This window comes from Macrotis lagotis, chromosome 2 (genome assembly GCF_037893015.1).
Source record: "Macrotis lagotis isolate mMagLag1 chromosome 2, bilby.v1.9.chrom.fasta, whole genome shotgun sequence".
Classification (NCBI taxonomy): Eukaryota; Metazoa; Chordata; class Mammalia; order Peramelemorphia; family Peramelidae; genus Macrotis; species Macrotis lagotis.
In genome coordinates, this window is record NC_133659.1 from 252,443,001 (window position 1) to 252,470,718 (window position 27,718).

Sequence of the window (27,718 nt, forward strand, 5' to 3'; positions counted from 1 at the left end):
CCGGGCAGATCGGCCCCGGGACGAGCCGCGCGGAGCCCCGAGCGCCCGCGTCCCCAGCATGATCCTCGGTGAGTGGCCTCCGGACCCCCGGGCGCCCCCATCCTCAGCCTCGCGGGGCGGCACTCTGCTGTCAGAGCGGGCTCCCCCTCCCCCCACATCTGGCTCCACATCTGTGCCCCCCGGAGTCCCCTTTCCCCCCACTACGAGAGGAGATGGGGGTAGGGGAGAAGGAGGCTCCTCGAATGAGTGTGTGGCATATTCATGAGCCTCATGAATATTCTATGAGCGCAGTCTGGGATTGAGGAGGGGGCTTGTTTGGGGGCCTGGGGGGCGGGAAGAACTGCACCGTCACCACCGCCTTTCCACAACCCACATCCACAGCCTCCTGAGCCAAAGTCAGGGGGGAGAAGACTGAGAGCAAGGGGGGATTCAGGGGGATGGAGAGAGGGCTGGGAGAGTTTGGACCTGATGGAGGCAGGGCAAGGAGGAAATTGGGGCTGGGGGGGGTAGCGAGTCTGGGAAGACTATGGGTGCAGTAAGGGAAGAAGAACTGGAGGAGGGGAATGGGGGAACAAGAGTAATGGGACTGGGGCCTGGGTGCTGTGGGGGGGAAGGGGCAGGGCTCCGAGGCCTGGGAAGGGGGTCACCAGGCTTGGAGGGTTTTGTGGGGTAGGGCTGTAGGGAATGGGAGGAGGGGGTGGGGAGCTGCCTATCCCAAAGGCCTGGGCGGCTCAGATCCTGTCTCTGCTCCTGTCTCAGCAACCGTCCTGGTCCTACAGGCTGGAACCTGCCCCACTCCTAGTTCTATGCTTTGGGAACCTGTACCCTCCCTACCCCCACCCCCACACCCTCCTCCTCCTCCTCCTCCTCCTCCTCCTCCTCTCCTTCCTACACTACTGCCCAGGGCTGGGGGAAGCCAGGCTTGGAAGGGGAGTGGGTAAAAGGAAGGGGGGAGGGGATTCCGTCTGGCCTCTGACAGCCCCACAGCCAACACCATCCCCATCCCTGGTGACCTACATCGAAAGGAGCCCTGGGGGATGGGGGTGGGGTGGGAGCCTGGCTCTTTCTTGGTCTTCTTTATCTCTGCTTCTGACTTTGTTTCACTCTGTTGCCTTCCTCTAAATTCCTGAAGGCCCTGCTTTGACCTCTGATCTGGCCCTGACCAGGCTGGTTCCTCACTCTCCTCCCCCCATTTAGGGAAGCATACCCCTCTCCCCCTACTTAGCCACCTGTAATTCTTACTTCCTAACCTACCCCCACTTTGAGGACACCTGGACTCTGCTCCAGGCCTAACAGCAGCCCTCCTCTCTAGTAGTAACCTTGTTCCTTCCTTTTTTCCTCCTTGGCTCTTTTTCCCTTCTCTCCTTCCTATCCTATCTTTCTCTTCCTCTAACCCACTCTTTTTCTTTCCTTCTCTTCCTCTTCTGCCTACATCTCTTCCCCTCAATCATTTTTCTCTTCTCTTTCATGATCCACCTTTCTTTTTCTGTCTCTCCTATCTCTCTTTCTCACCTTCTCTCTCCTTTTCTCCCCACTGTGGAGGAAGGAGGGACTGTTATAGTCAGCAATTCTCAAATTCCTCATCCTCTTAGGAGTACCCCTCTCCCCAAAGCTTAGGCCTTCAGCCCAGAGGCTCAGCATTCCTCAGGCCTGTGTGACCCCACACACCCTGGGGACCTGGGACCTCAGTGACAACAAAATTCAGATTCAAGATAAGTTGGTTGAAGTGATTCTTTTCCTACTGCTCCATAGTACTAGGGAGATACCTGGGCTCGAGAAATGACATAAAACCTGGGCAGTAGCTTGGGTCCAACTTTCCTTCCTCAGAGTGCCCTTTCCTCACATCTCCCAGGAAGACACTATAATAACCCCTTACCCTGTGCCAAACATAACAGTGGGGAAAAAGAGGGAGAGAAGAGGCAGAGTGGAGTGAGGTGAAGCTTCCACACCTGCCAGGAAGGGGGGGAGGGAGAGAGAGAGAGAGAGAGAGAGAGAGAGAGAGAGAGAGAGAGAGAGAGAGAGAGAGAGAGAGAGGAGGGGGGGTGGGGGGAGAGAAAGTGCCCCCAAAGTCTGAGTTTTAGGTTCTATAATTTAAATCTTAGATTTTGAGCCCTAGATTGTAGATTGCTTTGGATTTGGCAGGACTGAATTCGTGTTTTATTCTGAGAAAGCTAGAGATTCTAGGTCTGGGGTCCAGTTCTGTTTCTAACTCTAACCTACAAATAGAGATCTTTGACAGCTCTTGAGTTGTCTCTGCCCTTCACTGTTTAGTCTGATTATCCCCCAGAGGACTCTAAAACCTATGGCCATCCCTCCCCCATCCCCATCTTCCTTACCCCCAGGCTGTATATGTGTGTGAATGTGTAGTAGGGAGGGGGGAGGGGAGCTGTTATTACCAATGATGGTTTAAATAGTTGTTCATAATCATCCCCCTATCCCTTTCATCTTTGACTTCAAAGCATTTTCTGGCTCTTAATCTGCCTCCTTCCCGGAAATGGGAAACTGAGGAAAAGATTCAAAGAAAGATTGACTCAAGAATTTATCACTCCCATCACTTCCCCCCACATTCCTTTGATAGGAATAAGAAAAAACTGGGGAAAGAGAGTGGGAATAGGAAATGAGTTCAAATCCCCTAAGATTCCAGTACCACCCTATTCACTCTCCCTACTGCAAATCTCCTAGAAGGTAACTGTCTCCTCAGGGGTCTTGCCTCTTAAATCTCCAGGACTACTGGGGTTACCCCCACCAAACTCACTTCTCTTCATCTTTTGAAGTCTCTTTCTTCCTTCCAGGTCCAGATCAGAGCTATTTCTTCCATTTCTTTCTCGAACTGATTCTCTGACTCTTCTCCCCTTCATATCTCCCCCTCCCCCACCTCGCATAAAAGTGATTTCTTCTTCCTCAGATTTCTCTGAACACTTTTAACATTTTCCCTCAGTTCAAGATTATTTGTGTCCATGGCTTTTCCCACTATCAGAGAATAAATACCTTGATGCTTATCTTTTTTTTAAATTCCCAGGGACAAGCAGACTGATTTTGGATCTACTTATTTTTGTTGAACTGAGTAGAATGCCATCCTTGCTCCAAGGCTTTGACCTTGACCTCAGTCTCTATCTTCATCTTTCACCCTTCAACTCGACTGTGTCTTCTTCTCTTACTGAGACCCTAATTCCAATATTCTGATCTTAATATTGCCTTTACTTCTCCCAGGTTTAGACTCTACCCCCACCCTTAAAATGAATCTCTCAGTTCTTCGATCTGATCCTAATCTCAGCTTGAACCTTCCTCTAACCTGAGTCTGACCCTACTTAATTCCCTTTCCATTCCAATTATCTTTGGCCCTGAATTCTAATTTTCATTTTGATGCCCACGTGGCCACAAGACTTTCTCATTCCCACCCCTCCCCACCCAAGACTTTCGATCTACCCACTTTGTCTCAGTTGGAATGAATGGTCATACCCAGGACTAGGAGAAGACACTAAGAGATAGAGCCTTAGTAACTAGATCTAGAAATTCCCGAGTTCCTAACTGAGAGGGGCTGAGGGGTGGGTTTTAACAAGAACCAACAGGTTTCTGAGGATCAGACTCAAGATAAGATGGGATGAGGAGGGCCAAATGTTAGAAGGAAAATAGAGGAAGAAATGAAGCTAAATTAAGATGTAGGAGTAAAGTTGGTGTTGAAGACAGACATCTTTAAAAAGTCCTGAAATTGCCTCTAGGATTAGACTACTGAGATTAAGTTTTTAAAAGCCCTTGTTGTTAGGTCTTGTCTGACTCTTCTTGAATCCATTAGAGGTTTTCTTGATAAAGATGTAGACTGGTGTGCCAGCTCATTTTACAGATGAGGCAAACAGGGTTAAATGATTTGCCCAGGGTCACACAGCTAGTAAATGTCTGAAGTCAAATTTGAACTCAGAAAAATGAGGCTTCCTGACTCCAGAACCTGCATTCTATCTATTGCCACCCAGCTGCCTCTTCAAAGAGGGTAGGTCTCTCTCTGCCCAAGGGCAATTACTCTAATGAGCGTCTCTTCTTTGCCTCTGCCTTGATCCAGTCCCTCCCTTTAGCTGCACAACCCCTTCCACTTAACAAAGCCCAAACCTGCCTCTCAAACCACTCAAATGGCTACCAAGACACCTGGGTTCCCTCCTGCTTTTTTCACTCAGACTCATCTAGCCCAATCAAATCCAATTCTATTCAACAACCAATTTAATCTCTTACTAGGTAGGAGACCTTCCCCAAAATCAATCCTGGATTTACTTCCTCCCCTCCCCCAGTGTCCTCATGAAAAAGTAGAAGCAGTCCTCAGTCCCTAGAAAGAGGGGTCTTTCATTTGCCCCACCCCGAACCAAACCTGGAGGTCCCCCAGGTTTATAGGAGAATATCCCCAAAGGGAGGGGTAGAAAGAATTCTGGTTTTAGAGTATCAGGACCTGTTCTGAATCCTAGCTTTGCTTCTTGTGACCTGTGTAACCTTGGGCACCTAACCTTCCAGGGACGCAGTTTCTCCATTTGTAAACTGAGGGAACAGAACTAGACTATCTCACAGGCCTCCTCCAAGTCTTTTATCCTAAAGAGAGGCATTTCAGGGAATAGGGTCAAACATACCTGCCCTATGCCCTTTATATAGAATAACTTTTGTTTCTGTAGCATGGCAAGCTCACAACATCCTTTTCAAGAGAGAGTCCAAATATTATTATTCCCTCTCTTTATGGATGAAAAAACTGGGGCTCACAGAGGTTAAATGACAATTATTAGATAATCCCACAGCTTGCATCAGAGCCCAAGGTCTCATGACTTCAAGCCCAAATGCTCCTCCCACAATGCCTCTCTCTATGTCCCTATTCACCCCCTAACCCCCTACTGTTTCATCCCACACAAATGATGAGGACCATAATCTAAAAGGACCGATACAAATACATAAAGGCAGGGGTGCAATCTGATTTAAAAAAAAAGGATGGGGAATGGTGTTGGATGGGTACCACTCTTCCCCTCCTTGGGAAAGCCCTGGACATTCAAACATTCAGAAAGCATCCCTCTCCCTTCTCCCCAAAATTATCTTAAAAGCTTGAAAGCTCAGGATTGAAGCCCCTGCTGGGAGGGGAGTGGTGTGATTGGGTGCAAGTTTATACTTTCCCCTCCTTGTCCTGGCTTATCCTAGGGATGGGGGGGGGGGGGGGAGAAGGGGCAGTAGAAATCACTGAGAGGGACTGCATTTAAGATCCTGGAAGTCTGGGCAATGGGCACAGTGGCCCAAGTGGCAGCCTCCAGTTTCTGTGTGTGTGTGTGTGTGTGTGTGTGTGCTGAGAGGGAGGAGTAGAAGTGATAGCTCCTAGCCATCTGTGGTGGGGGGTGGGAGGAGAGGGAGGGTGCTGGGGGCTATGGGAGAGCTCAGGTTTCTAACACCATTCCCTGCTGCCACTCTAGGTTAGTTAATGTTGCCCAGACCTGGTGTACCAAGGGATAAGGGGGAGGGGGAGGAAGAGGGCAGGAGAGCGTAAAATAGGGAGAGGAAGTGTCCAAAGTACCCCCATAGCCTACTGTCCAGTCTTATTTGGCCATTTTCCCTCCCAGTGTCTCTGTCACCATTTCTCCAGAGTCTGTCCATCTCTTTCCCTGTATCTATTCCCATCTCTTTCTTTTAAAAAATATTATTTATTTTAAACATTTACAAAAATATTTTGAGTTCCAAATTGTCTCCCTCCCTCCAATCCCTCTCCCAGTCACTGAGCATTCCCATCCCTTTCTTTCTTTTCTATTTCCTCCTCTCTTCAGATCTGAGGTAGCAGAGGGCATGGACCCCAAGTGTCCTGCTCCCTAGCCACTAATCTAGAGAACTCAAATATCTCAAGCATCCACTTTCAGCCCCCCAACCTGACCCCCAGCCTCTAGTAGCCCCCCATTCCCTCTGCACCTCTGAGATGGAGCACCAGACCTCAGACATCCTGGCCAAACAGTCCTAGATCAGAGCGGAGGAGATGCCCCAGGACCCCAGGGACAAACTCCCCTTACCCCTGAGCTGAGCCCGAGTCCTCCCCCACCCCCTCCCTCGCTCTTCTGCTTCCCCTAATCCCTGCTCCCCCGCCCTCCCTTCTGCCCCACTTTTCCAGGATCCTGATTGGTCGATTCTCTTGGCCTGGCTTGGGGGGGTGGGGGGATAGGAGAGGGAGGGTGTTAGGGGCAGGACCCAGGAAAAGGGAATTTGTCCAGCCTAGAGCCCTGGGGGGCTGGGGCCAGTGGCCTGGGGCAGTGGGCACGAATTCCATCAGTTATGAGGAAAAAGGAGAAGCCTGGAAGAGGGAGGAAAGGAGAAGTTTAAAAAAGGACCCAGGAGATCCTTTCCTCCCTTGAAAGAAAGAAAGAAGGGGCAGGAGCCAGGCCCTCAGTCTCCTGATTCTACATTTGTTCCTGGGAAAAAGCAGGTGGTGTGTGGGGTGGGGTGAGCTGGTAAAGGCCCTGGAGCTCCCCCAGGCCTGGTGGAGGCCCTGCAGGTCTCCCCCCAAATAGCTGCCTAGGTGGGCCCCAGTTGGTCTTTTTTGATTGGCTGGGGTGGGGTGGAGGAGCAAGGTTTGGGAGGGCTAGGGTTTTCATTTCCTCCTTTGGTTCAGACTTAGGCATTCCCCATTCTGATTGCCCTGGACTTGCTTCCTCCTTCAAAAGAGAAGCAGGAGATGCTTGGGTGAGAGAGAACTCAATTGGGATTGAGGGAAAGGGAGGAAGGAAGGAGGAGGGGGGAGGAAAGAAGTTGGAGAAGGTTGGAGAAGGATCCAGGGGTTATTTACACACTCTTCTTGGAAAATTCTCTTCCTGATTTTGTGTCATTTTATAGGATTGTCGATTATTAAACTTTGGAATGAGAGAAAGGGGAAAGAAACAAATGTTTCTTTTTTTAGGTTTTTTTTTTAGGATTGTCGATTATTAAGCTTTGGAATGAGAGAAAGGGGAAAGAAACAAATGTTTCTTTTTCTTTTAGGTTTTTTTTTTTTTGCAAGGCAAACAGGGTTAAGTGGCTTGCCCAAGGCCACACAGCTAGGTAATTATTAAGTGTCTGAGACCAGATTTGAACCCAGGTACTCCTGACTCCAGGGCCCGTGCTTTATCCACTATGCCACCTAGCCACCCGAAACAAATGTTTCTTAAGGACCTATTCTATGCTAGACATTTTATAGTATTTTATAAAGTCTATCCCGTTGCAACCTCAAAACAACTCTGGGAAGTGAGTACTCTTATTGTTCCCATTTTACAGTTGAGGGAACTGAGGCAGACAGAGGTCATGGGACTCCCACAACTAGTAAATGTCTTAATTTGAACTCACATCTTCCTGACTAGGCCCAGAGATCCCAGCCACCTAGACATTACTTAAGAGTTCTTCTGGGCTACTAAGGAATTCTGTACCTCTCCCCCCCCCCCCAAATCCAGACCTCCATTTCTCCTTTGGATCATTTAGCTGAATTGGAGCCATCTCTCTCCCTAATTCATTTTCTTTTATTTTTTTCTTATTGTATGAGAAATATCTTTAATAATGCCTATTAATCTAATAGTCTATATCTATCATCTGAAAGGACAACCAATTGAAGGCTTTTTGTTGACAGAATCAGCTGTAAATTTGTGTTTTTTAACCTCAGTGGGCTCTCATTGCTGCACAGCAATGGGTTGTGCAGTTGTTTTAAGTTGTGTCTAACTCTTAATGATCCATTTGGGGTATTCTGCATAATTTGTTTTCTTAATAGAAGTATTAAATAAGAGAGAGAGGATATTTTTGCCTTCTGCCTGGTCAGATCTTGTCTTCCTTTTCAGGTTGGGGAGATTCTAAAGGTCAGAATTTTGAGTTGGAAGGGACTCTGAGTTCAAGGCCTTGATTTTACAGATGAGGAAATTGAGACCTCCAAAAGTGAAATGACTGACCTAAAATCACAGCAGTCAAAATGAGCAGAGCTAGGATTTGCACTCTACCCCCATGCCAAACCAGAGACTTTTTCTGTATCACACTTGGAATATTTCAATCAGTTCTACGTTGTTCTTAGAAAGGGTTTATTGCTATTGAGGGCTGTTTAAGGACCTCAAAATCATGCCACAAGAAGGCCATTAGGGAAAAGGTGTTAGACTAGCTCTTCTTGGTTCCAGAAAGCAAAATGCAGAGGAATGAGCAGAAGGTGCATCAAATCAGACTTCAGCTGCAGAGAGAAAATACTTACTAATAATTGGAGCTATCCCAAAGTGAGAAGAACTGAGTCACCTCTCTCTCTCCCTTCCTAGGTCCATATATCCCATCCCTAATCCCTTTCATTGGAGGGAAGGGTCACCTGGGCTAGGATCTTCTTTCATTTCTCTTTTCTTCCCTCTTCTGGGCTGCTTCTCCCTTTTCTTCCACTTATGCCCCCTGCCCTGGAATACTGTTCCCAACCCCCTGCCCCAGGACCTCAAGCCTGACAAATTTCCTTTTCCTAGGTCTTGCCCCTGTCACCCTCCCTCCCCTGTCCTCCCATCTCCCCCCCTCTCCAAGCCTGGCCAAGAGAATCAACCAATCAGGTTACTGGAAAAGTGGGGCAGAGGGGAGGGGCTGCTTTGGGATGCAGTGAGTTTCTCATGATGGGAGGTCCTCAAATGGAGGCTTGGAATGACCACTTGTCAGGATATTGTAACTAGGATTCATAATTGGAGTGGGAATTGAATTAGATGACCTTGGAGGTTCCTTCTGACTGGGAGAGTCCATGACTTTTCTTCCTATGGAGTGCTAAGGGCTTTGGGATCTTCAGGGAAGAGGAAAAGTTCCAGATTCCTGAAGGATAGAGCCAGGGAGAAGGGAAATCTGGGTTCCATGCTCATCAAACGCAGAAGGTGTTTGGGGTCTGAAAAGTGCTTAGAGATCTTGGGGGATGGGAGAGTTCTGGAGAAGGGAGAAGTGAAACCAGCCGGGGGGGGGGGGGGGGGGAGAAAGAGTTGTGCCCTCCCTGTTTCTGTCGCCATATATAGCACAGATATAGCTGAAGCCCCATGGAGTGTGTATGGAGGGGAGGGGGCAGGGGCATAGATGAAGAAGACAGACAAGGTGGCTGCAGTTGGGGAGGGCAGAGTCTACAACTGCCACCCCTCGACCTTCCCCCTCCCCCTATAACCTACCTTCTCCCTGCTACAGGAAGCCTGAGCCGAGCGGGGCACCTCCCTCTGCTTCACCCGCCCCCCATCATGCAGCCCCCCCTGGACCTCAAGCAGATCTTGCCCTTCCCAATGGAGCCAGCCCCCACCCTGAGCCTCTTCAGCAACTTCGGCACGGTAAGGATGACCTAGCTCCCTCCTCCTCCCCATTCTTCCTTTAGGCTCCACCTCTAAGCCCCTTCCTCTTTCTTCAAGCTCTGTCTCTTCCTTACCTTCCATCTCCCACTCTTTCCATCTCTCAGACCCCTTGTCTTCTCAGCAGATTCAAATCCCTGTTTTCCCCCTCAAGTCACATTTACACTCTCCCCTTAGACCAAAGGCATAATTTTCCCTCAATTTCAATTCAGTGCTACTTTTATTAAAGACCTACTTAATAAAGATGCAAAAAACAAAGGATTGTATCTCTAACCTAAAGCAGCCAAGAGATACAACACCCCTACTCAGTTCCTTAGATCAAATTCCCCACTCTCTTCTTCAGATATTTTCCTCTTTATTGCCCATCTCTCCTCAGGTCTCCTCCTTTCTATATTAAAAATAGCCATTCTCATTTCTCTATCTCTGGAAGGTACACAAATGTTTTCCTCACAACTCTGAGAGGAAGGGATCACTGTCATTAGTTAACAGATGGGAAAACAGACTTCAGAAGGTTAAGTTATTTACCCATGAAGACAGAGCTAGTATCCATATAAGACCTTGGGCTTGGATTCGGATCTCTGGCTCTAAAATCCCATACCAAGACTACTCTTTTATGCTTATGATGTACCCAGACTAGTACTGGGTTCTGGGAGGGATAATATAAGAGAAAAGAAGGGAAGAAGAAGGCTCTGTGCTAGGTACTGTAAAAAAAATAATCTCATCTGATGCTTTTGATTTGAGATATAAGAATAGGTCTTACCCTCAAGGAGTTTATCATCTAAAGAGATAACATTAACTTAAATGAAACACCATCATGAATTAATAGAGAACAGTATCCAAATTTTGTTATATAGACTTACAAGTCCTGAAAAAATTCAAAGGAAAGGGAAAATCACCAACAGTCAGAAGACTCCCTAAAGAAGGAAGGCTTTTTAAAGGATGAATGACTACTGGTCCAGGAGGTGGTAGATGAGACTAAACAGCCTCTGAGAGCTCTCCCAACACCAAAGGTCTTAAAAAGCTTAATGTTGGTGCCATCCACGTTATAGGCAACAGTTCTATAGGAACTATAATTTAAATGGGTGATCAGACTACAAAGTGAGGTTTTGCAATTTTACATTAGTAACTGGTTATGTAATAGGCAGGGTACGTTTTAATTAGCTTGAAACCATCCTAAGACTTTGGGGACCCCCGTCCAATCCCAGCTCATATGTTTCTCTGGGTCTTCACTTCACTTACAAATGAGATAACACTGGCAAAGTGTAAAATGAGAGAGTTGAACCAAGTGACCTTTAAGAGCGCTTCTGGCTCTAAATTCCAAGATTCTGTCAGACTGAAATATCCAGCATGGCTGTTGTAGCCTGAAATTCCCACCCTCGGAGAGGCCAGTATGTTAAACCAGTGACACTCAACCCCAAGGTACCTTTTAACACCTGAAGTTCAAGACTTTTGTGTTACAGTATTTTCTTTGTTACACAGAGGGTAACTAGTCCTATGGTATAAATGGACATTTACCAATTGTATTACCAAGGAGAAATTACTTAACCTCTACCTCTGAGCTCCTTTTACTCATTGGCAAAATGAGGGCAAAACTGCTTGATGTAAGGAAAATAATTTGTAACCCTTGAAGGGTTAGAAATGTGAGTTGCAGGGGCGGCTAGGTGGTGCAGTGGATAAAACACTGGCCCTGGAGTCAGGAGTACCTGGGTTCAAATCCGGTCTCAAACACTTAATAATTACCTAGCTGTGTGGCCTTGGGCAAGAAGCCACTTAACCCCATCTGCCTTGCAAAAAACCTAAAAAAAAAAAAAAAAGGGGGGAGTTGCATGATGTCTTGGTAGCATGGTTGGAGTTCAGGACTGAATTATTAGTTGGGTAACCAGGGGCAAGTAATTTAATTAACCAGAGCTTCAGGAAACTCTAAAACTATAAGTATACATACACATAAATATAATTCACATTTATATATGTATGTGTACAATATTTATGTCAGGGAAACATTCAAATTTCCTGATTGCTGACATTTACTGTGTGACCTTAGACAAGTCACTTAACCTCTATATACCTCAGGCAATTCCCTCAGCCTTATTATTTCCTCATTTTTTTTTTTTTTGGCAAGGCAATGGAGTTAAGTGACTTGCTCAAGGTCCAAGCAGTCAGGTAATTATAAGTGTCTGAGATTGGGATTTGAACTCAGGTGGGTGCTCTATCCACTGCATCACCCAGCTGCCCCCCTCAGCCTTATTATTAAGATCTACATTTGTGTATTTCTGGAAAGAGTTCCCTTATCTCTTGTTTTCTACATGGATAAAGTTACAGGCTGTGAATTTGTATATTGAAGGCAGTGAAAGGAACTGTAGAAGGAGTTTACTTGTGTATTTATCTTTGTTTTTGTCAGCTAGAGACAGCTCAGATTGATGGATTGAGCTCTGGGAGACCTGAGTTCAGATCTAGTTGTGAGACCCTAGGCAAGTCATTTAATTTGGCTGCCTCAGTTTTCCCAGCTATTCAATGGGATAATCAAAGCATCTACCTCCCAGTGTTGTTGCTGTGAAAATCAAATGAGATAACATTGGTCAAGTGCTCAGGCACTTAACAAATACTCACCAACTCCTTGAGGGTAGTGCTATGTTTTATTTCATCTTTGTGTCATCATCCCCTAGCATCCTGCCTTGCACAGACAGAGTTGGAATTTCATAAGTAAAATTGTTGAAGTGATAGGGAGGTGTCTAAGATGACTGATTATTGGTCTCCATGTTGAATGACTGAAATAATGTAGGTGACAATAACAGAAATAGGGGAGTTGAAAAGTAGGTTCAGTTGGGGGCAGGGGGAGAGATGATGGGTTTAGTCTCAGGCACATTGAGTTTCAGGCATGAAAAGGGATGTAGGAATAAAAAGGACCCAAAAGAGCATTAGAAATTTAGGACTGAGAAGAGTGCTCCAGAGATGTTTAGCTGGGAGATCATTTAGAGTTTAGACCAAATCCCTCAAGAAATAGGGTCCAAATATGGTGAGCCATGATTTCTTAAAAAACAAAACAAAACAAAAAAAAAACCAGAACAAAACAAACAAAAAAATCCACACATACAAATTCTCATTCATGTATTTTGTTTATAAATCCCTTGCATTTCCAAATGTATCTCTTTCCCATCCCCAGAGGGAGATTCTTATCGCAGGGAATAAAAAAAATGAAAGAAAAAGAAAAAGAAAAGCATCTCAGCAGAACTAACCAATGTGTGATTAAGGCTGAGAGTAACTATGTACATAATATTCCATACCAGTAATCCCTACCTGTGCAAAGAAGGGAGCCAGGATTCAAATCCAGGTCCTTGAACAGCAGGTCCTCTGTTATTCTCACTATTTCAAAAGCCAGAAGAGCTAGCTATTATCCTGGAACCTATCACAAATAGTCTAATGGAATAAGCAAGAGTTTGAAGCCAGGGGAGACATAAATCTGTACTCTGAATCTGAATAGTACTGTGACTTTGCACAAGTCATCTTACATCTCTGAGTCTCAGTTTTGCATCTGTAAAATGGAAATAAGGATACAAACACTAATTACCAGCTCAGTAGAGCTATTGTGGGGGGAAAAAAGTTACAATAACCAGGGACATCAAATCTAAACACTCCTGAGTGGCCTGAACTGGGAAATATAAAGACAAATACAATAAAACATAGATAATATATTTTAAGACTAAGTCATTATGGGGATTAGTGACTCCCCTTTTCTATTTGACTTTGAAACCATTAGTGTAAACTATTAAACCTTTGGATATGTGAATATTATTGATTTAAACTGCAAAGAGATAATAATAACAGGTCACTTAACTATAGATGGAAATAGGAAAAAGAACCAGCTAAGAGGAAAAAGAGAAGGATAAACTAGAGGTGGGGAGGACTGTGTGTGTGTGGGGGGGGGGGAGACAATGCCAGAAGAGTGGTGGATCAAAAAAGACAAGAGGAGAAGGTTTCAGGAACAAGGTATTGTCTGCAGTATCAGATGCCCCAGAGAAGTCAGAGAGGATGGGGGAAGGGGGGTGGTTAGGAAAGATCAGAGGCTAACAATAGGAATTTTCCTACTCTTTCCTCTCATTTCCAACTCAGATAAGTAGTCAGCTCTGGAGTAGAACACACTATTATTGTGTTAAGAGTTGGAAGGCCCACCCTATCATTTTACATATCAGGAAACAGAGACCCAAAGGGAGGAAGTGACTTGCCAGGTCATTGGCACATAATGAGGTCACACAATTTATTATTAATTAAACACCTATAATGTGCCAGAAGCACACTGACAAGAGGCTTTGAATCCAGAAAGACCCTGGTTCAAATCCTTCCAACTCTTTACAGGTCACGTGATACTGAGCCAGCGCAATTTTAACCTCCTTTCTCTGGGCAACTCTAAAGCTTTACCTGCAGAGAAGGGGTTGACCTGCCTTGATACCAGGGGGAAGCTCTCCATACCAGTGAAATCACAGGTCGAGTCTCCATTCCAATCTATCCTATGTCCTTGGGGTTTGGGCTCCAAAGACAAAAATGCATCATCAGTCCCTGCCCTCAAGGAGCTTGCCTTTCAGGTTAGTGAGTGGCAGTGCTGAGTCTGATCCCAAATCTAGTTCATTTCTCCACAGCTGTCTGTAGATCCTTTCAGGGGTCCACGCATTTTAATTCCTAATATCATTGATAGTTGGAACCCTTTAAAGGAAGGATCCTGGATAGCTTTATTTTTATTTTTTAGGTTTTTGCAAGGCAATGGGGTTAAATGACTTGCCCAAGGCCACACAGCTGGTGTCTGAGGTGGCATTTGAATTTAGGTCTTCCTGACTCCAGGACCAAGGTTTTTGAAAGGCAAATGGGGTTAAGTGGCTTGCCCAAGGCCACACAGCTAGGTCATTATTAAGTGTCTGAGGTCGAATTTGAACTCAGGTCCGTCTGACTCCAGGGCCGGTGTAGACGCCCCCCTAGTTTTAAATAATTTAAGACCCAAAAGTTTGATCCCGGCTCTGCTGACCTTCCCTGCGCGCTCCCCCCCAGCCCCGTTGTCCCCCTGCCCCTCCCCCAGCCGCCCCCGCCTTGTCCCCCGTCTCTGCTCCAGGACGCGCGGGTCCGGGGTCCGTGATGGAGGGAGGGGGAGCGGGGATGCGAGGGCCCCGCGCCCCGCCGCACGCGGCCGCCAGGGGGCAGCACGGAGCCCGAGCTTGCCCCGGCCCCAGGCCCGGCAGGCGCCCGGGCCGGGCCGTGCTGATGCGCTCTGCAGCCCGGCCCCGGTCCCGGTCCCGGTCCAGGGAGGGGCCGGGGACGCGACCCTGGGCTCCGGCGCCATCTCCGCCGCCTGCAGGTGGGGGCGCCGCGCGGCCCCGGCTGCCCGGCCCGCCGCCCCTGCCTCGCCGGGCCCGCCCCCGGCCCCTCCTCCGAGGCGGAGCCGGGGCCCCGGCCGGGCCCGCCTCCTCTCCCCCGGCCGGCCCGGCCGCACAGCCCCGAGCCGCACGGGCAGCGAGCGCCGCCGCGTCCCCGGCCCGGCCCGGCCCCCTCCGCCCGGGTCCGCCCAGCCCGGGCCATGGAGTCGCGGCCCCCGGGGTCCCGCAGGGTAAGCGCCCCCGGACCCCCGCCCCCTCGGCCCCCGCCGCTGCCGCAGCCCCCGCCCGCCCCCCCCCCCCCCCCGCGAGCCGCCTCCCCCGAACCCGGGCCCCCCCGCGGCCCCCGCCCCCAGCCTGGGGCGCCCCCGACCTCGGCCGCGCCTCCCACCCCCCTGCAGAGCCCGCGCCCCGCAGCCCTGCACCTTCCTTTGCTCCGGGCCCGGACTCTGCCCCCAGACCTGCCCTCTTTGTGCCCTCTCCATCCCCCCGGCTTCCTTCCTGCCCTTCCAAGCCCCCCACCTGCTCCCCTCAGACAAGCCCCTCACCCTCCTCCCGTGCCTCAGACCTGCTTGTCCCTCCCCGCCAGGCCCCCATCCCTGGCCTTCTCCTCTTCCTATCCGTCCTCTTTCCTGGTCTGTTTGTTTTTTAATTCTGCGGAGGGGGGGGGGGTTCGGTCTGGGAAAAGGATGAAGGAATCAATAGAAGGGCACCTGGCCTTATGGAAGGGAAGGAGCCAAAGCCCCCTCCTCAATTTCCCTTTCTGGTTTCTCCCTGCTTCCTTCCCTCCCCCACCCCAAGACACACAGATAGCGCCTTCCTAATTTATTCCTCCCTAGCTTCTCAAGAAGACAATCCACTTTGATTTTTAGTCCTTGAGGGCATCAGGGGGAATATATTTTGGGAGCCCCCCTCATAGAGTAGGACCCTGTTTCTTAAGAAGGAGTCAAGGGATGGGGATGGGCTGTGGAACATTCAGAACTTGGAGCTAGGTCACTTAAGTCCCCCTGACCTTGGCCTGATCCGTTCCTTCTCTGTGGATAGAATTGGGCCCAGGCAGTCTAACACCAAGATTGACATTCATTCCAGTTTCCTAGGAAGGAAGATATCCAGAAGGGAATTGTATGACTTGAATATCACTCAACCTTCCTTCTACCCCCCCACCCCCAAATCTGGTAGTTACAGCATTAAATTAGACCTTTGGTAGAACCTGGGGGTAGGATAAGGAAGCTTCTGGAGGGGAGAAAGAGACTTAGCCAGAGCCAGCTGTGGGTCAAGAAAGGTCGAGTGAGGGCAGTTGGGAAGTGATGGAGAAAGGACTCTGTCAAAATCATTGTCATTTCTGTGAGGCCTTAGCATTGAGGGTAGAAGGTAGAAACTCTCATCCACCCTTCTTTCCCCAGCCCCAAAACACACACACACACACACACACACACACGCACACGCACACGCGCGCACACACACAATTCTCTCTACCCCAGCTCAACCGACTTGGGTTTCTTGGCCCATATTGAGTTTCAGGATGGACTAAATCTCCAACCCCCACCCAGCATGTGAAGAAGCAGAGGACTCGGGGGTCAAGGGTCCCACCCAATAGGGAAAGGAAAGGTAAGGTTTCGGATCTTAGGGAAAGATGGTTTCAGTTCTGCAGGCCTAGGTCTAGAAAGGGAGTCTTTGTCACTTCTCACTCCTCTCTCTCTCTCTCTCTCTCTCTCTCTCTCTCTCACACACACACACACACACACACACACACACACACACATAAATGTACATACTCATATGAATGTCAAATACACATTATACATATACACAGATAAATACAAATGCAGATTATACAACACAGCCATTCACCCATGTCTACAGCTCTATACACACAAAGATAGATGTAGATAAGCAGCTGACGTATAAAGAGCACATGATACCCATTCACGTCCCACCCATACACAAAGACTCATCACAGCATGCTTAATCCATACACACACACACACACACACACACACACACACACTTCCATTGCTTGGCTTTTCCATAGATGTGGGCTTGATCTTTCAGGGGGATGGGGAAAGTAGATGTTGACACCTGTCAATCAAGCATTTTTTTTTTCTGGATGAAACTAAGGCTATCAGTACTATCCTTACCAAAATTTGAGGGGAAGGCACTGAATGGTGGTCCACATCAATGACCTTTCTTTCTGGTGGTCCAACTGTAAATTTCTTCCCTCCTCTTTCGGCAGTTACTGGAGATTGGGTAGGTGGGATCCAAGCTGCCTTCATCTTCTCTGATCATTTCCCTGATTCACTTTTCAAACCCCAAATCTCTCCAGAAAGAGTGAAATCAGCCAAGGAGAGTTCAGTCGTGAAGCTGAGGATTTTGAAACCCCGCTACCCGCCCTCATTTGACCCCTCCATCTGGATGATTATTCTTCAACCCCAGCTTGGCCCCATTCCTATGGGTGGTCCCTGTCACCACCCATTCCTCCCCATTCCCAGCTGCATTCCAGGCCTGCCACTCCCAGGCCCCCTAAGAAGAGAGGGGCTAGAAATGAGGGCAGGGAGGAAAAACTATTGTCCAGTGCTGGGGGTCCCCTGGCTCCATCCTTTGGCCTCTCCTGGCCCCCTGTGGCAGAAGATGTCTTAACAGGAACTCCCATCTCCTCCCCTTCCCATGTGGGCTCTTGGCAAGCTGCTGAAAAGACATCTGCTGGCCCATCTCTCCCAGGCTAGGGAGATGCTTTTCAAATCCTGACCAGCACAGCAACCCTGGCCCTGGAGGCCCTGCTGCTCTGGGAGAGAGATGGTTCCCAAGATTCCTAACTTTCTTCCTTCAGCCAGGGGAAACTCTGAGAGGGGCTGGGTCTCTTGGCTTTCCCCACCCAACCCAATCCCTTTTGCTAAATTCCAGCCACAGTTACATCTTAGGACTTTCTCTGGTCACAAAGCATAGAGTAAAGAGTAAAGCTCAAGACAGGGTCATTGGTAATTTATTTTGCCATTCCATTACCATGTATCCTAGGTCCCCAAGGCATTCCCTGTCCAAGGCAGGGCCCAGAAGGAGATGAGAAGAATCTCACTCATCTCACTTAAGTCTGTGGGAACTGGTCTGGAAGTTCACTAGCCATGACTGATGGCAGAAAGAATGAGATGAAGACGGGAATGACAAGGCTGGGGATGTTGGGATTGGAAATACTAGGGTTGGAGGTAGGAGAATTCATTGAAATTGGGAGTACTGTATTCAGATGTAGTTGGGGAGTCAGGAAGGCCAACATGGAAGTTGTCGTAAGGAGATGCTGAAAGAGGATAGGCCTTTTCAGCCTTTGGAGACTGGCGCAATATGCTAGGGTCCGTGACTCATCCCCTGACTCTGTCCTCAGATGGATCCCGTGCAGAAGGCTGTGCTGTCCCACACCTTTGGGGGACCTCTACTCAAGACCAAGCGGCCAATCATTTCCTGTAACGTCTGTCAGATCCGATTTAATTCCCAGGTGAGGGACCCAAATTGGCTAAAGGGAAAAAGATAGGCAGAACCTGACAAGGATGGTGGCTGGTGGGATATCAGTGGGAGAGAGGAGGGATCTGGAAGCACAGTGGGGGGGTGTCTTGGGAGCTGGGGGACACTGAAGAGAGAGGGACAGGGATTGTTTTACTTTGGACACAAAGTTGACAATACCCTCTAGCTACACAAATGGCTACTCTAATGAACTTGTATTATTTCTTGGTCCTGGAGAGCCTGTAGGCAAACCTCTTCTCAGGCCCCCTTCAGACAAGTTGGCCTTTCCAAGATCACCCCTCAATTCCCTCTGGCTGTAATCTTCATGGAAAGCTAAGATATTCCTTGACCTGAGGAATTTCCAAAAAAAGAGAGATCAGTTTTGAGTAAAAGAGGAGTTATATGTCATCAAGCCAGGGAAATGGCTAGGAAGCTCATCTTCCTGTATGATAACAAGGAGAGTCTATGATTTATGATTGACTTTTCCCCATGTAGCTTCCTTTTCCCTTTCCTTCACCCACCTCATCTCCTCACCACCCCTTCAACCCACTAACACCTATACACTCTACACACACACACACACACACACACACCCCTCATCTGCCCCAGGGACCTAGAAAGAGCCACCCACACAACCCAGGTGCCTAATCTTTCCTGACAGTCTCCTGAATAAGTTTTTGCTATATAGAACAGAAAAAGAATTTTTATGTGATCTAAGTTCTTTGAGATCTTTTAGGGGAAAACAGCAATATTTCATTCTGCTGAACATCTGAATGTTTCGTTTCTGTCTGTCCTTCTTATTCTCTTCTCCCTTTTTCATGCTGCCAGGCTCAGTCTTCCAACCTCTCCTCTCCATCCAGCCTGCTGAGTCGGCTTTCTCCTCCCCACCCCTTACATTCCTACCTCTGTCCCAGGGACCTTGTGGCTCCTGGGATCTTGTTCACCCAGCAAAGGATTGGGGGAGGGGAAGCAGATAGAAGTTTTGGTAAAGAAAGTCCAGGGTATGAGTCTACTCACTCAGAGCCCAGGTACAGGACCCAGGTATCTAATTCCCCTAAAACTTTTTCCATGGTCACCAGCAATAATATAGAGATCCAGGCAGTAGACAAACAGCTCCCCTTTCCCCCCAATGTCTTGTCTACCTCACCCTCACCCTCCCACCCCCTACTGTGGGTTCTGTTTTGACAGCTGTCTCTGCTTCTGTCTCTGTCTTTTTCTGCTAGAGCTAGAAAGCTGATCCAGAGGGCCTGTGGCCAGGGTCCTCCAGGGTCTCTTCCATGGAGACCTCAGGGGAAACAAAACCTAGGGCAGTAAGGACAGGGACGTAGGCATATATTCCTCTGGACCCAATCCTTGAACCTTATGCCCAAACAGGGACTCTGAAAAAGGGCTAGGCTATAAGGAGTGGGGATATCTCAGAGTTGAGGAGGGTAGCAACCAGAATGACATCCAGGCCCTTCCCAAGAATGGATTGACATTCTGCTCTTGGGGAGGCACGGACTCCCTTCCCCTATCTCCAAGAGTTAGGGAGGGAGCGGTAGTCTGAGGCAGGCCAGGGTATAGGGGCAAGGTAAGAGCAAGATGGGGTGAGAGTATTACTAACTCAAAGATTTCTTGGGACGACTAGGTGGTGCAGTGGATAGAGTACCAGCCCTGGAGTCAGGAGGACCTGGGTTCAAATGTGGCCTCAGATACTTAATAACTACCTAACTGTGTGGCCTTGGGCAAGCCACTTAACCCCATTTGCCTTGCAAAAACCTAAAATAAAATAAAATAAATAAAAGATATTCTTAACCTTGGGTCCCTCAGTGTGGGTTTTAGATAGAGATAGCTATAGCTATATCTCTAGATAAACATACTTACATATATAAATACATATATGTATATATAACATATAGTTTAATAACTATTTAATATAATTGATTTCCCTTGTAATTCCATGTATTTTTACTTTGTGCATTTTAAAAAGGTGATTCCAAGAAGGGGTCTAATGACTTCACTAGTCTGCCCAAGGGGTCCAGGACACACAGAAAAGGTTCAGATCTCCTGTTCTAGAACCTGAGAATATGAATCTCTGGGTACAAGAAATATTTCTGCTTCTTTTTCCTCAATGAAACATCCAAAAGAGAATTAGGATAATTTGTAAACATTTGTAAATGCAGAGGTACAAATGATCCTCTAGAAGAATTCTCTCTTCCTCTTCCAGGCAGTCCCTTGGCAGTGAGACTTCTGGGGGGAGAGGATAGTGCAGAGAGGGGATGCAGGGTGAGGAGGTCCTGAGGGAAGGAATGGATTCTCAACCCCTCTTCTGATTCCTCTATTCTTCAGAGCCAGGCAGAGGCACACTACAAGGGCAACCGGCATGCCCGACGTGTCAAAGGCATTGAAGCTGCCAAGACCCGGGGCAAAGAGCCTGTCGTCAAGGATCCTGGAGACCCAGCACCATCAAACAACAGTCCTCCCAGTGAGGATGGAGGGGCCCTTCGTCCAGGTTTGTCTGTCAATCCTGTGATTTACACATATACATCTATGCACATGCATACACACAAAAATCTATTATATGTTCCTATTATATCGACATATATTGTATTCATATAATAGATACATGTTATACACACACACACACACACACACACACACACTTTCTCTGAAACTTCCTGGTTGTCTTTCTATCTCTCTCTACTTGGCTCTTTATCTCTGTCTCAGGTCCAAGGAAGGAAGGATATATGAGATATTTTATCTGGGAAAAAAAATCTGGGGATTTCAGTGAACTTCAAACTCAGTAAAAGGCTAACAGGTTACATTTAGGCCTATCTTCCAGAAACAGAGGAGATGATAAATACTCTGTTCTCATTGGATCATATCTCAAGTGGTAAATAGAGTTTAGCATTGACGTTGATAAGTGGAAGACCATCGAGAGGAGAGCAGCCAGGATGATGAAGGGCTTGAGGTCTAGGCCACATGAGGATCACTTGAAAAAACTGGTGACATTTAACCTGGTTGAACACTCAATAGAAGTTACAAAGAGGCAAATTTTTGCTTAATATGGAGAGAAACTACTTAGAGCTGTTCAGAAGTATAAAGGATTTCCTTGGGACATAATGGTTTTTACCTCATCAGAGAACAGCAGGAAAAAGATAAATGACCACATATTTGGTTGTGTGGAATTCGTTGGGGGAGATGAGTTTGACTAGGTGGGTCTTTGAGGTCCCTTCCAACTTTGAAATTCTGATTTTGTTCGTACTTGGTTCTTTTTGCCTCTATTTCTTTCAACTTCTATCACCGTATCCTTCCTCACCCCCTTCCTCCTCCTTTCCTCTCTCTTTTTTCTATTTTTCTTCTCTTCTCTTCTCTTCTCTTCTCTTCTCTTCTCTTCTCTTCTCTTCTCTTCTCTTCTCTTCTCTTCATCTCTCCCTCCCTCTCCCTCCCCCCTTCTTTTCTCTCCCTTCTGTTCTTCTGTTTTTCTTCCCCATCCTTTCTCCCTTCCCTTTTTTCTTCACCCCTTATCTCTGTTTCTCTTCCCATTTCTCTCTCTCTCTCACTCACTTTCTTTTTGTGTTTCTCTCCTCTCTCTCCCCCTCTTTCCCCTTTCTCTTTTCAAATATACACATAAAGAGACAGGGAATATACATACAGATGTAGAGAGGAAAACAACATATTTTATATGTATGTATGTATGTACAATGGTGTGCAAATTGGGATTAATTAAAATAATAAAATTTATTGACATACATTTAACATTTACATTTTACAACTTTTTACAGCTTTAACAAATTTTTAATATGCAATATGACCTCCCTTTGCCATAATCAGTAGTTTTACATGATTCTGCAATGAGTTTATAAGACTTTGACACAGATTCTTTAATTCCTCATTATAAAACTAAATTTTAATCACATTGGAGATTAAGTTTACCTTAGGAGGAACAATCCACATTTCTAAGTTGAGCCTTAATTATAGGCGATGGATTTTCAATGGAATTTTCATCAGGTGAGTTCCTAGGTCATTGAGGCATATTTATCTCCATCTCTAGGGTAAATTTCTTATCCTTTCAGGAAGTATCATGGCACAATGTTGTGGAGAGTTATTCCATCTCCATTTAAGAACTTACATAATTCTAGAACAATTCAACTTTTGAAGTATATCATATTTAACAGAGACTTCATCATTCTCTTAATGGGGACAAGACTTAAGGGCCACTAAAAATTAAAACAAAACAAAACTTTATTTTTTTGGTGGATAGTTTAGTGATGAAGAAGCCTAAGTCATATAGGCTTGCTTGGACTTCTGATGACAGTTTTGAAAGAATGAATGAATGAATTCAGTGAATGAATTCATCCTTGAATGAAAAAGTTTCCACAGTAAAAAATCTCATTTTTTCTCAATTGTCAGTTATTCAGTCTTTATATTGTCTTGCCCATGACAAGCATTTTTTCTTCATAGCAATGGTTAGCAATTGTTTTTTTTAACTTGTCTTCTCATTTTTTTTCCAAGTTCAAGGAGCCTTCAATGCATTGTAAAGGAATCAATAACAATCCATCCAGCTGCCAGGTCTCTCTGAAGGTCTTTGCTTGTTTTTTGAGAATTAATTAGGCTGTTTCACAGCAATAGTTTTCCATTTCTTGGCATTGTTTTTTGTTGTTGACCTCACTTTCCTTTGTGCTTCAGTGCAACTGATCTTGTTTCTTTGTGGGCTTGAATGAACCTTGAAATGCTTGGCTTCCCCACACCAATAGCTTGCTGTAATATCTCTAACAGTCATTGAAGTGTGCTCATTAAGAGTGACACTTTTGCATGTTTTCTTGGAGTGATATCCACTCTTAAAAACCACAGAATTAAAAACACAACAAAAGATAGCAATAAAATATGTATATATGACATGAAATCTAGCATTCACCTGACAGAATTAACTAAAGGTGGGGAAACCAGTCTGGTCAAGGGAAAGTATTCTGAGGCAGACTAGAATCAGTAAAAGCACACAAGAATGATCAATTCTGTCACAATATGAAAACATATCAAAATTATTGCTTGTCCCAAGTAATTTGCACATCCCTGCACATATATATTGAGTGGTTTATCCTTTCTACATTTCTGTTTCAGTCTCTCCCTCTGCTCTCAGCTCTCCCTACCCAGGTAAGCCCATGAGCCAAGCCCAGAGCCCCCAGTGATCTAGACTTTCCATCCTGTCACCCCTAGTCCCACCACACCCCACTCTAGCTTTTCCTAGCACAGAGTCCCTTCTGTCTTCCCTGAAGCCCAGCCCCATGACTCAGAGGTGGAATTGGCAATGTCTTGAGCTGGCTCCCCTCCCCAAGAAGAGAGGCCCCTTCACAGGGGAGGGGAGGTCCAGGAATCAATCCTGAGTCATCTTTCCTCTGTACCCCACTCTTATTTATTCAGGAACAATAAAAAAAGGGAGCTAGACTGGCAGTCAGTAGATTTGGGTTTTGTATCTGGATCTTCTATTAATTAGCTATGTGACCTTGGGCAAGTCACTTGTCTGTGGATATCACCTTCCTTATTTGTTTGATGGCCTCTGAGATACCCTCCAGTTTGTTTTTGTTTAGGTTGTTTTTTTTTTTTTTTGTAAGGCAAACAGGGTTAAATGGCTTGCCCAAGTCCACACAGCTAGGTAATTATTAAGTGTCTGAGACCAGATTTGAACCCAGGTACTCCTGACTCCAGGGCCGGTGCTTTATCCGCTACACCACCTAGCTGCCCTGATCCCCTCCAGTTTTGAACCTACAATCCTCTTTCCCAGTTTTGCCTACTGCCCTTCCGAATTCAGTTTAGAGTCAGGAAGCTTAGTGAGAGAACAGGTGTGTGTGGGGGGGTCATGGACTGGGCATCCTCCCCACCATTATCCTGATATCATAGCATCAGCTACCAGTCACAATCTGATCCAGAGGAACTAGGCATCCCTATTCTTCCTCCCTCTCCTTGACTCATCATCCCTAAGCTTGGATGTGAAGAAGGTATCTAGGCTTGGAACTTAAGGCTAAGGGGAAATGAAATGGGAGAGAGAGACAGACAGACACAGAAGGGCTGTCTTTTACTGCTGCCCCTTGCATCTAGTAAAAGCTTCCTGTCTTTGAGCCTCATTTTACCTCTCTCAGCTTTGATTCTCTCACCAACTTAAAAAAAAAAAAGGTGGGTTGAGGGAACATAGGGAAGCAGAGTGATGCTTTCCTTGTTTCCCTCTCAGGACTGTTGCAAAGATCAAATGAAATCATGGGGAATAAAGCTTTGAAAACAGTAAAGTCTGATCCAAATGTCAGCTATGATCATTGTTATTATTAGATGAGACAATAACAGGGAGAGAAAGGAAAAAACAGTAGGCTGGACAGACAGACTCTTGCCTGGGATGGCTCTCTAGGGTGTTGTTCCCTTCTTCAATCAACCTTCCTCACCCCCAAGTCCCGGCCTCCCTCTGACCTGGAAACTGGATCATCTGCAGGAGCTGGAGTTTCCCCCGTTGAGAGTTGAGAGGCTGGAGCCCAGACCCAGGACTAGACCCTGTGCATCTTTAATGGAACCATGAATTATAGAGCAGCCCAGCTTTGGTCCCTGTTCTTCACTCTCTCCGTCTATCTTTGTCTATCTTGTCTCTCAGTCTCTAACTCTCCCTGATCCCATCTCTATCTCCTTGATCCCATCTCCCCCCTTCTCAGTACCTCTCCATTGCAACTCCCCTCCCCCCCAGCTTTCCTCTATGGGGGTGGGGCAGGGCCCTCGGGATCAAGCAGGCCCGAAGCCGAGTGAGGCCAGGCCGGGCGGGTCCAGATCAGCAGTGCTTCTCCAGCCTAGCCAGGCAGCCTGCCAGGATTCTGCTAAGTAGGGAGGGATGTGCTCATTCCCTGCAGGGGAGATCAGTGGAGGGAAGAGGGGAACCACTTGGCCATTACCAATTAGAAGGGTAAAAACCTGGAAAGACAAGCTAGGTGCATACCCCAGGGAGCTGGGACCTCCAGCCAAAGGTGGATGGGTGGGTGGGGACTGGGGTTTTTTGTTTATAGAAATTCAGGATAAGGAATGGAGGCTCAACTTTTCCCCAGTGCCAAGAGGCAAACCTTTGTGAAGCCTGTGTTTTTTCCCTCCTCTCAGTTGTGGTGGAGAATGGGCTGGGTCTGACCCCTAGATCCCCTGAGAAGCAGCAACCTGGTGCCCCCTCCCCATCCAATGTCCCGGAAACTGGAAGAACTGGGGCCAAGGTCGAGGGGAGGACTCCGGCCCCGGCCCCTCTTCCAGGGGGCAGCAAGGAAGAGGAAGAAAAAGCCAAGAGACTGCTCTACTGTGCCCTTTGCAAGGTGGCGGTGAACTCCCTATCTCAGCTTGAGGCACATAACAAAGGTAGAGTCCCCATGACCCCAGCTGACCCCAGCCTGGAGCCCCCTCCCAGCCTTGGACCTCGATAGCCAGTTGGTTCACCTTATCCTCCGCTTCCCTGGGGCACCCCCCCACTTCTATTTTGACCCTTTTCGTCTCTTTCTTAACCCTCAATTATCTCTCTGGTTGTCTGAATTCCCTTGGGTAGGTCAGTCAGTCAATAAACATTTATTAAGCACCTGTTCCCCTAACTCTAGCGTAACCTTCCTCTTCCCCCCCCACCCCCCAGCTCCAAGAATCTTGAAATGGAGGGACCTAAGGGCTAGAGCCTGGAGGGAAGTGCTGAGGTGTTGAGTAGGAACCTGTATGCCCTCCCGCAGGGATGTTAGAGGCCTGACCAGGAGGCCTGGGGGCAATCTAACCTCCAGTCTCCTCTCTCTACCCCCTCCCCAAATCTCACATACAGGTACCAAGCACAAGACTATCCTGGAGGCACGCAGTGGGCTGGGCCCCATCAAAGCGTACCCCAGGCTGGGGCCCCCCACCCCTGGGGAACCTGAGGCCCCTTCCCAGGACCGGACCTTCCACTGTGAAATCTGCAATGTTAAGGTCAATTCTGAGATCCAGTTAAAACAGGTAAGTTAGCCTTCCCCACATCTGGCATCTGTTCCCTGGGGTTGGGGTAGGGTGCTCCCCCAGGAAGGACTAATCCCCTTGGAACTTGAGTGGCCTCGGGTTCCATCCTCCAAGGTCGGAACACCTCTTTTTCTTAAAAAGCAATGACCCTAACCTTCTGGACCAAAGTGCCCTCCTCCCTCATGCATTCTTACCCCCACCCGATTTCCTCCTAAAGTTTTGCTCTGCCCCCTCTCCACTGCTCTCCTCTCCCTCAGCACATCTCCAGTCGGCGGCACCGGGACGGCATGGCTGGCAAACCTAACCCCCTTCTGAGCCGCCACAAGAAGCCTCGAGGCGTTGGGGACCTGGCGGTGAGGCGGGTGCTGGGGGGGGTAGGGGGGCTGGGAGGGGAGGGGCTGGGACAAGGCTAGGGGAGAGGGTGCCAGGGCTCTAGCTAGTAGGCAAGGGGTAACCAGTCCTTGCCTCTCTTTCCCCCTCAGGGCACCCTGACTTTCTCCAAGGAGCTGCCCAAGTCCTTGGCCGGCGGTCTTCTTCCCAGCCCCCTGGCGGTGGCCGCAGTGATGGCGGCAGCGGCTGGCTCCCCGCTGTCCCTGCGCCCAGCCCCTGCTGCCCCGCTCCTTCAGGGCCCACCCCTCACTCACCCCCTGCTTCACCCGGCCCCTGGGCCCATCCGAACTGCGCACGGACCCATCCTCTTCTCCCCCTACTGACCCCGATCCTGAACCCCCACCTCCCCCCCATTCCTCTTGGGACCCAGGCTCTGGGCCCCCCCAAGCCCGCCCCCCTCCTGGCTTTTCCTGGGAAGGGGTCTCTCTTTCCTCCCCCAGACCACCCCGAGGTACGGGGTTCCAGGAATGGGAAGGGGGAAGCGGGGGAGGGGGGCTTCAGAAGGGGGGGCACCCCAGATCTCAGGGAACCCCACCCCTGCCCCTCCCTCTCCCTCATAAGGGGAGGGGCATCTCATCCCTAGCCCTTTTGGAGATTACCCCTCTCCCAAAAGCCATGTCCATCCAGTACCTACCCCCAAACCTAGCACAAAAACGGGGTTCACAAGCCATGTCCAGGGTCGGGGTCCGGGGTGAGGGTCAGGAACGGATTTTCTTGGCAATAATCGGACTCTGGGACTCCGGATTCCATACCCCCAAACTGAAGCGCTTCCGTGAACATCCCCATGGCGGGGCAAGTGGGATCCGGGGTCCTTCATAAGCACTTTGGCATTTTGGCCTGCAGCCTCACTGTGTCCACCTGGCCTATCCTTCCCCCCCACACCTGTTCGAACCCTTACTGGGGGCAGTATCTGTGGGGGGTGGACACATCCAGTGACACCCCCCACCCTCCCCCTTACATACACTCAGTCCCTAGCCTGTACTCTTTCCTCCAGCCCGGGTTTCCACTGTCTTCTCACCAGCACCCATGGTCCATGGGGGTACTGAGGGGGGCAGGGGGTGTCCGTCCAATCCGAATCCACCCCGGCCCTGCCTTCCGCAAAACTGTGAGCGAGCAAAAAGCAATAGAAGCCCCTTCCCCTTGCTCCCCGCCGAAGGATTCGCACCCAGAGCTGTAGCCCTGCTCCCTGATCCCTAGCCCAGTTACCTCACTCCCCTCCCAATTAGCCCCCTCAAA

The 27,718-nt window shown here is 48.2% G+C and overlaps 1 protein-coding gene across 6 annotated transcripts; it reads left to right on the forward strand.

Annotated features, from left to right (window-relative positions):
- ZNF385A (zinc finger protein 385A) lies at positions 1 to 27,436 on the forward strand. 6 transcript variants are annotated; one of them, XM_074225729.1, is made up of 9 exons: positions 1 to 68; positions 9,136 to 9,272; positions 18,015 to 18,125; positions 20,459 to 20,621; positions 23,231 to 23,263; positions 25,235 to 25,480; positions 25,923 to 26,092; positions 26,350 to 26,445; positions 26,575 to 27,436. In XM_074225729.1, the coding sequence occupies exons 1-9, from the start codon at positions 59 to 61 to the stop codon at positions 26,803 to 26,805; spliced, it is 1,197 nt and encodes a 398-aa protein (XP_074081830.1). In that variant the 5' UTR covers positions 1 to 58; the 3' UTR covers positions 26,806 to 27,436. The 6 variants fall into 6 exon arrangements, with proteins under 6 accessions (XP_074081830.1, XP_074081831.1, XP_074081832.1 ...); XM_074225730.1 differs by lacking the exon at positions 23,231 to 23,263; XM_074225731.1 differs by lacking the exon at positions 18,015 to 18,125.
- Positions 27,437 to 27,718: the final 282 nt, after the last annotated feature.

Excerpts from the sequence above, each read along its gene's own strand:
- ZNF385A (XM_074225729.1), top strand. Across the intron at positions 18,126-20,458 it reads AGATCCGATTTAATTCCCAG|AGCCAGGCAGAGGCACACTA; the intron begins GTGAGGGACCCA and ends TCTATTCTTCAG. Across the intron at positions 26,093-26,349 it reads CTGAGATCCAGTTAAAACAG|CACATCTCCAGTCGGCGGCA; the intron begins GTAAGTTAGCCT and ends CCTCTCCCTCAG.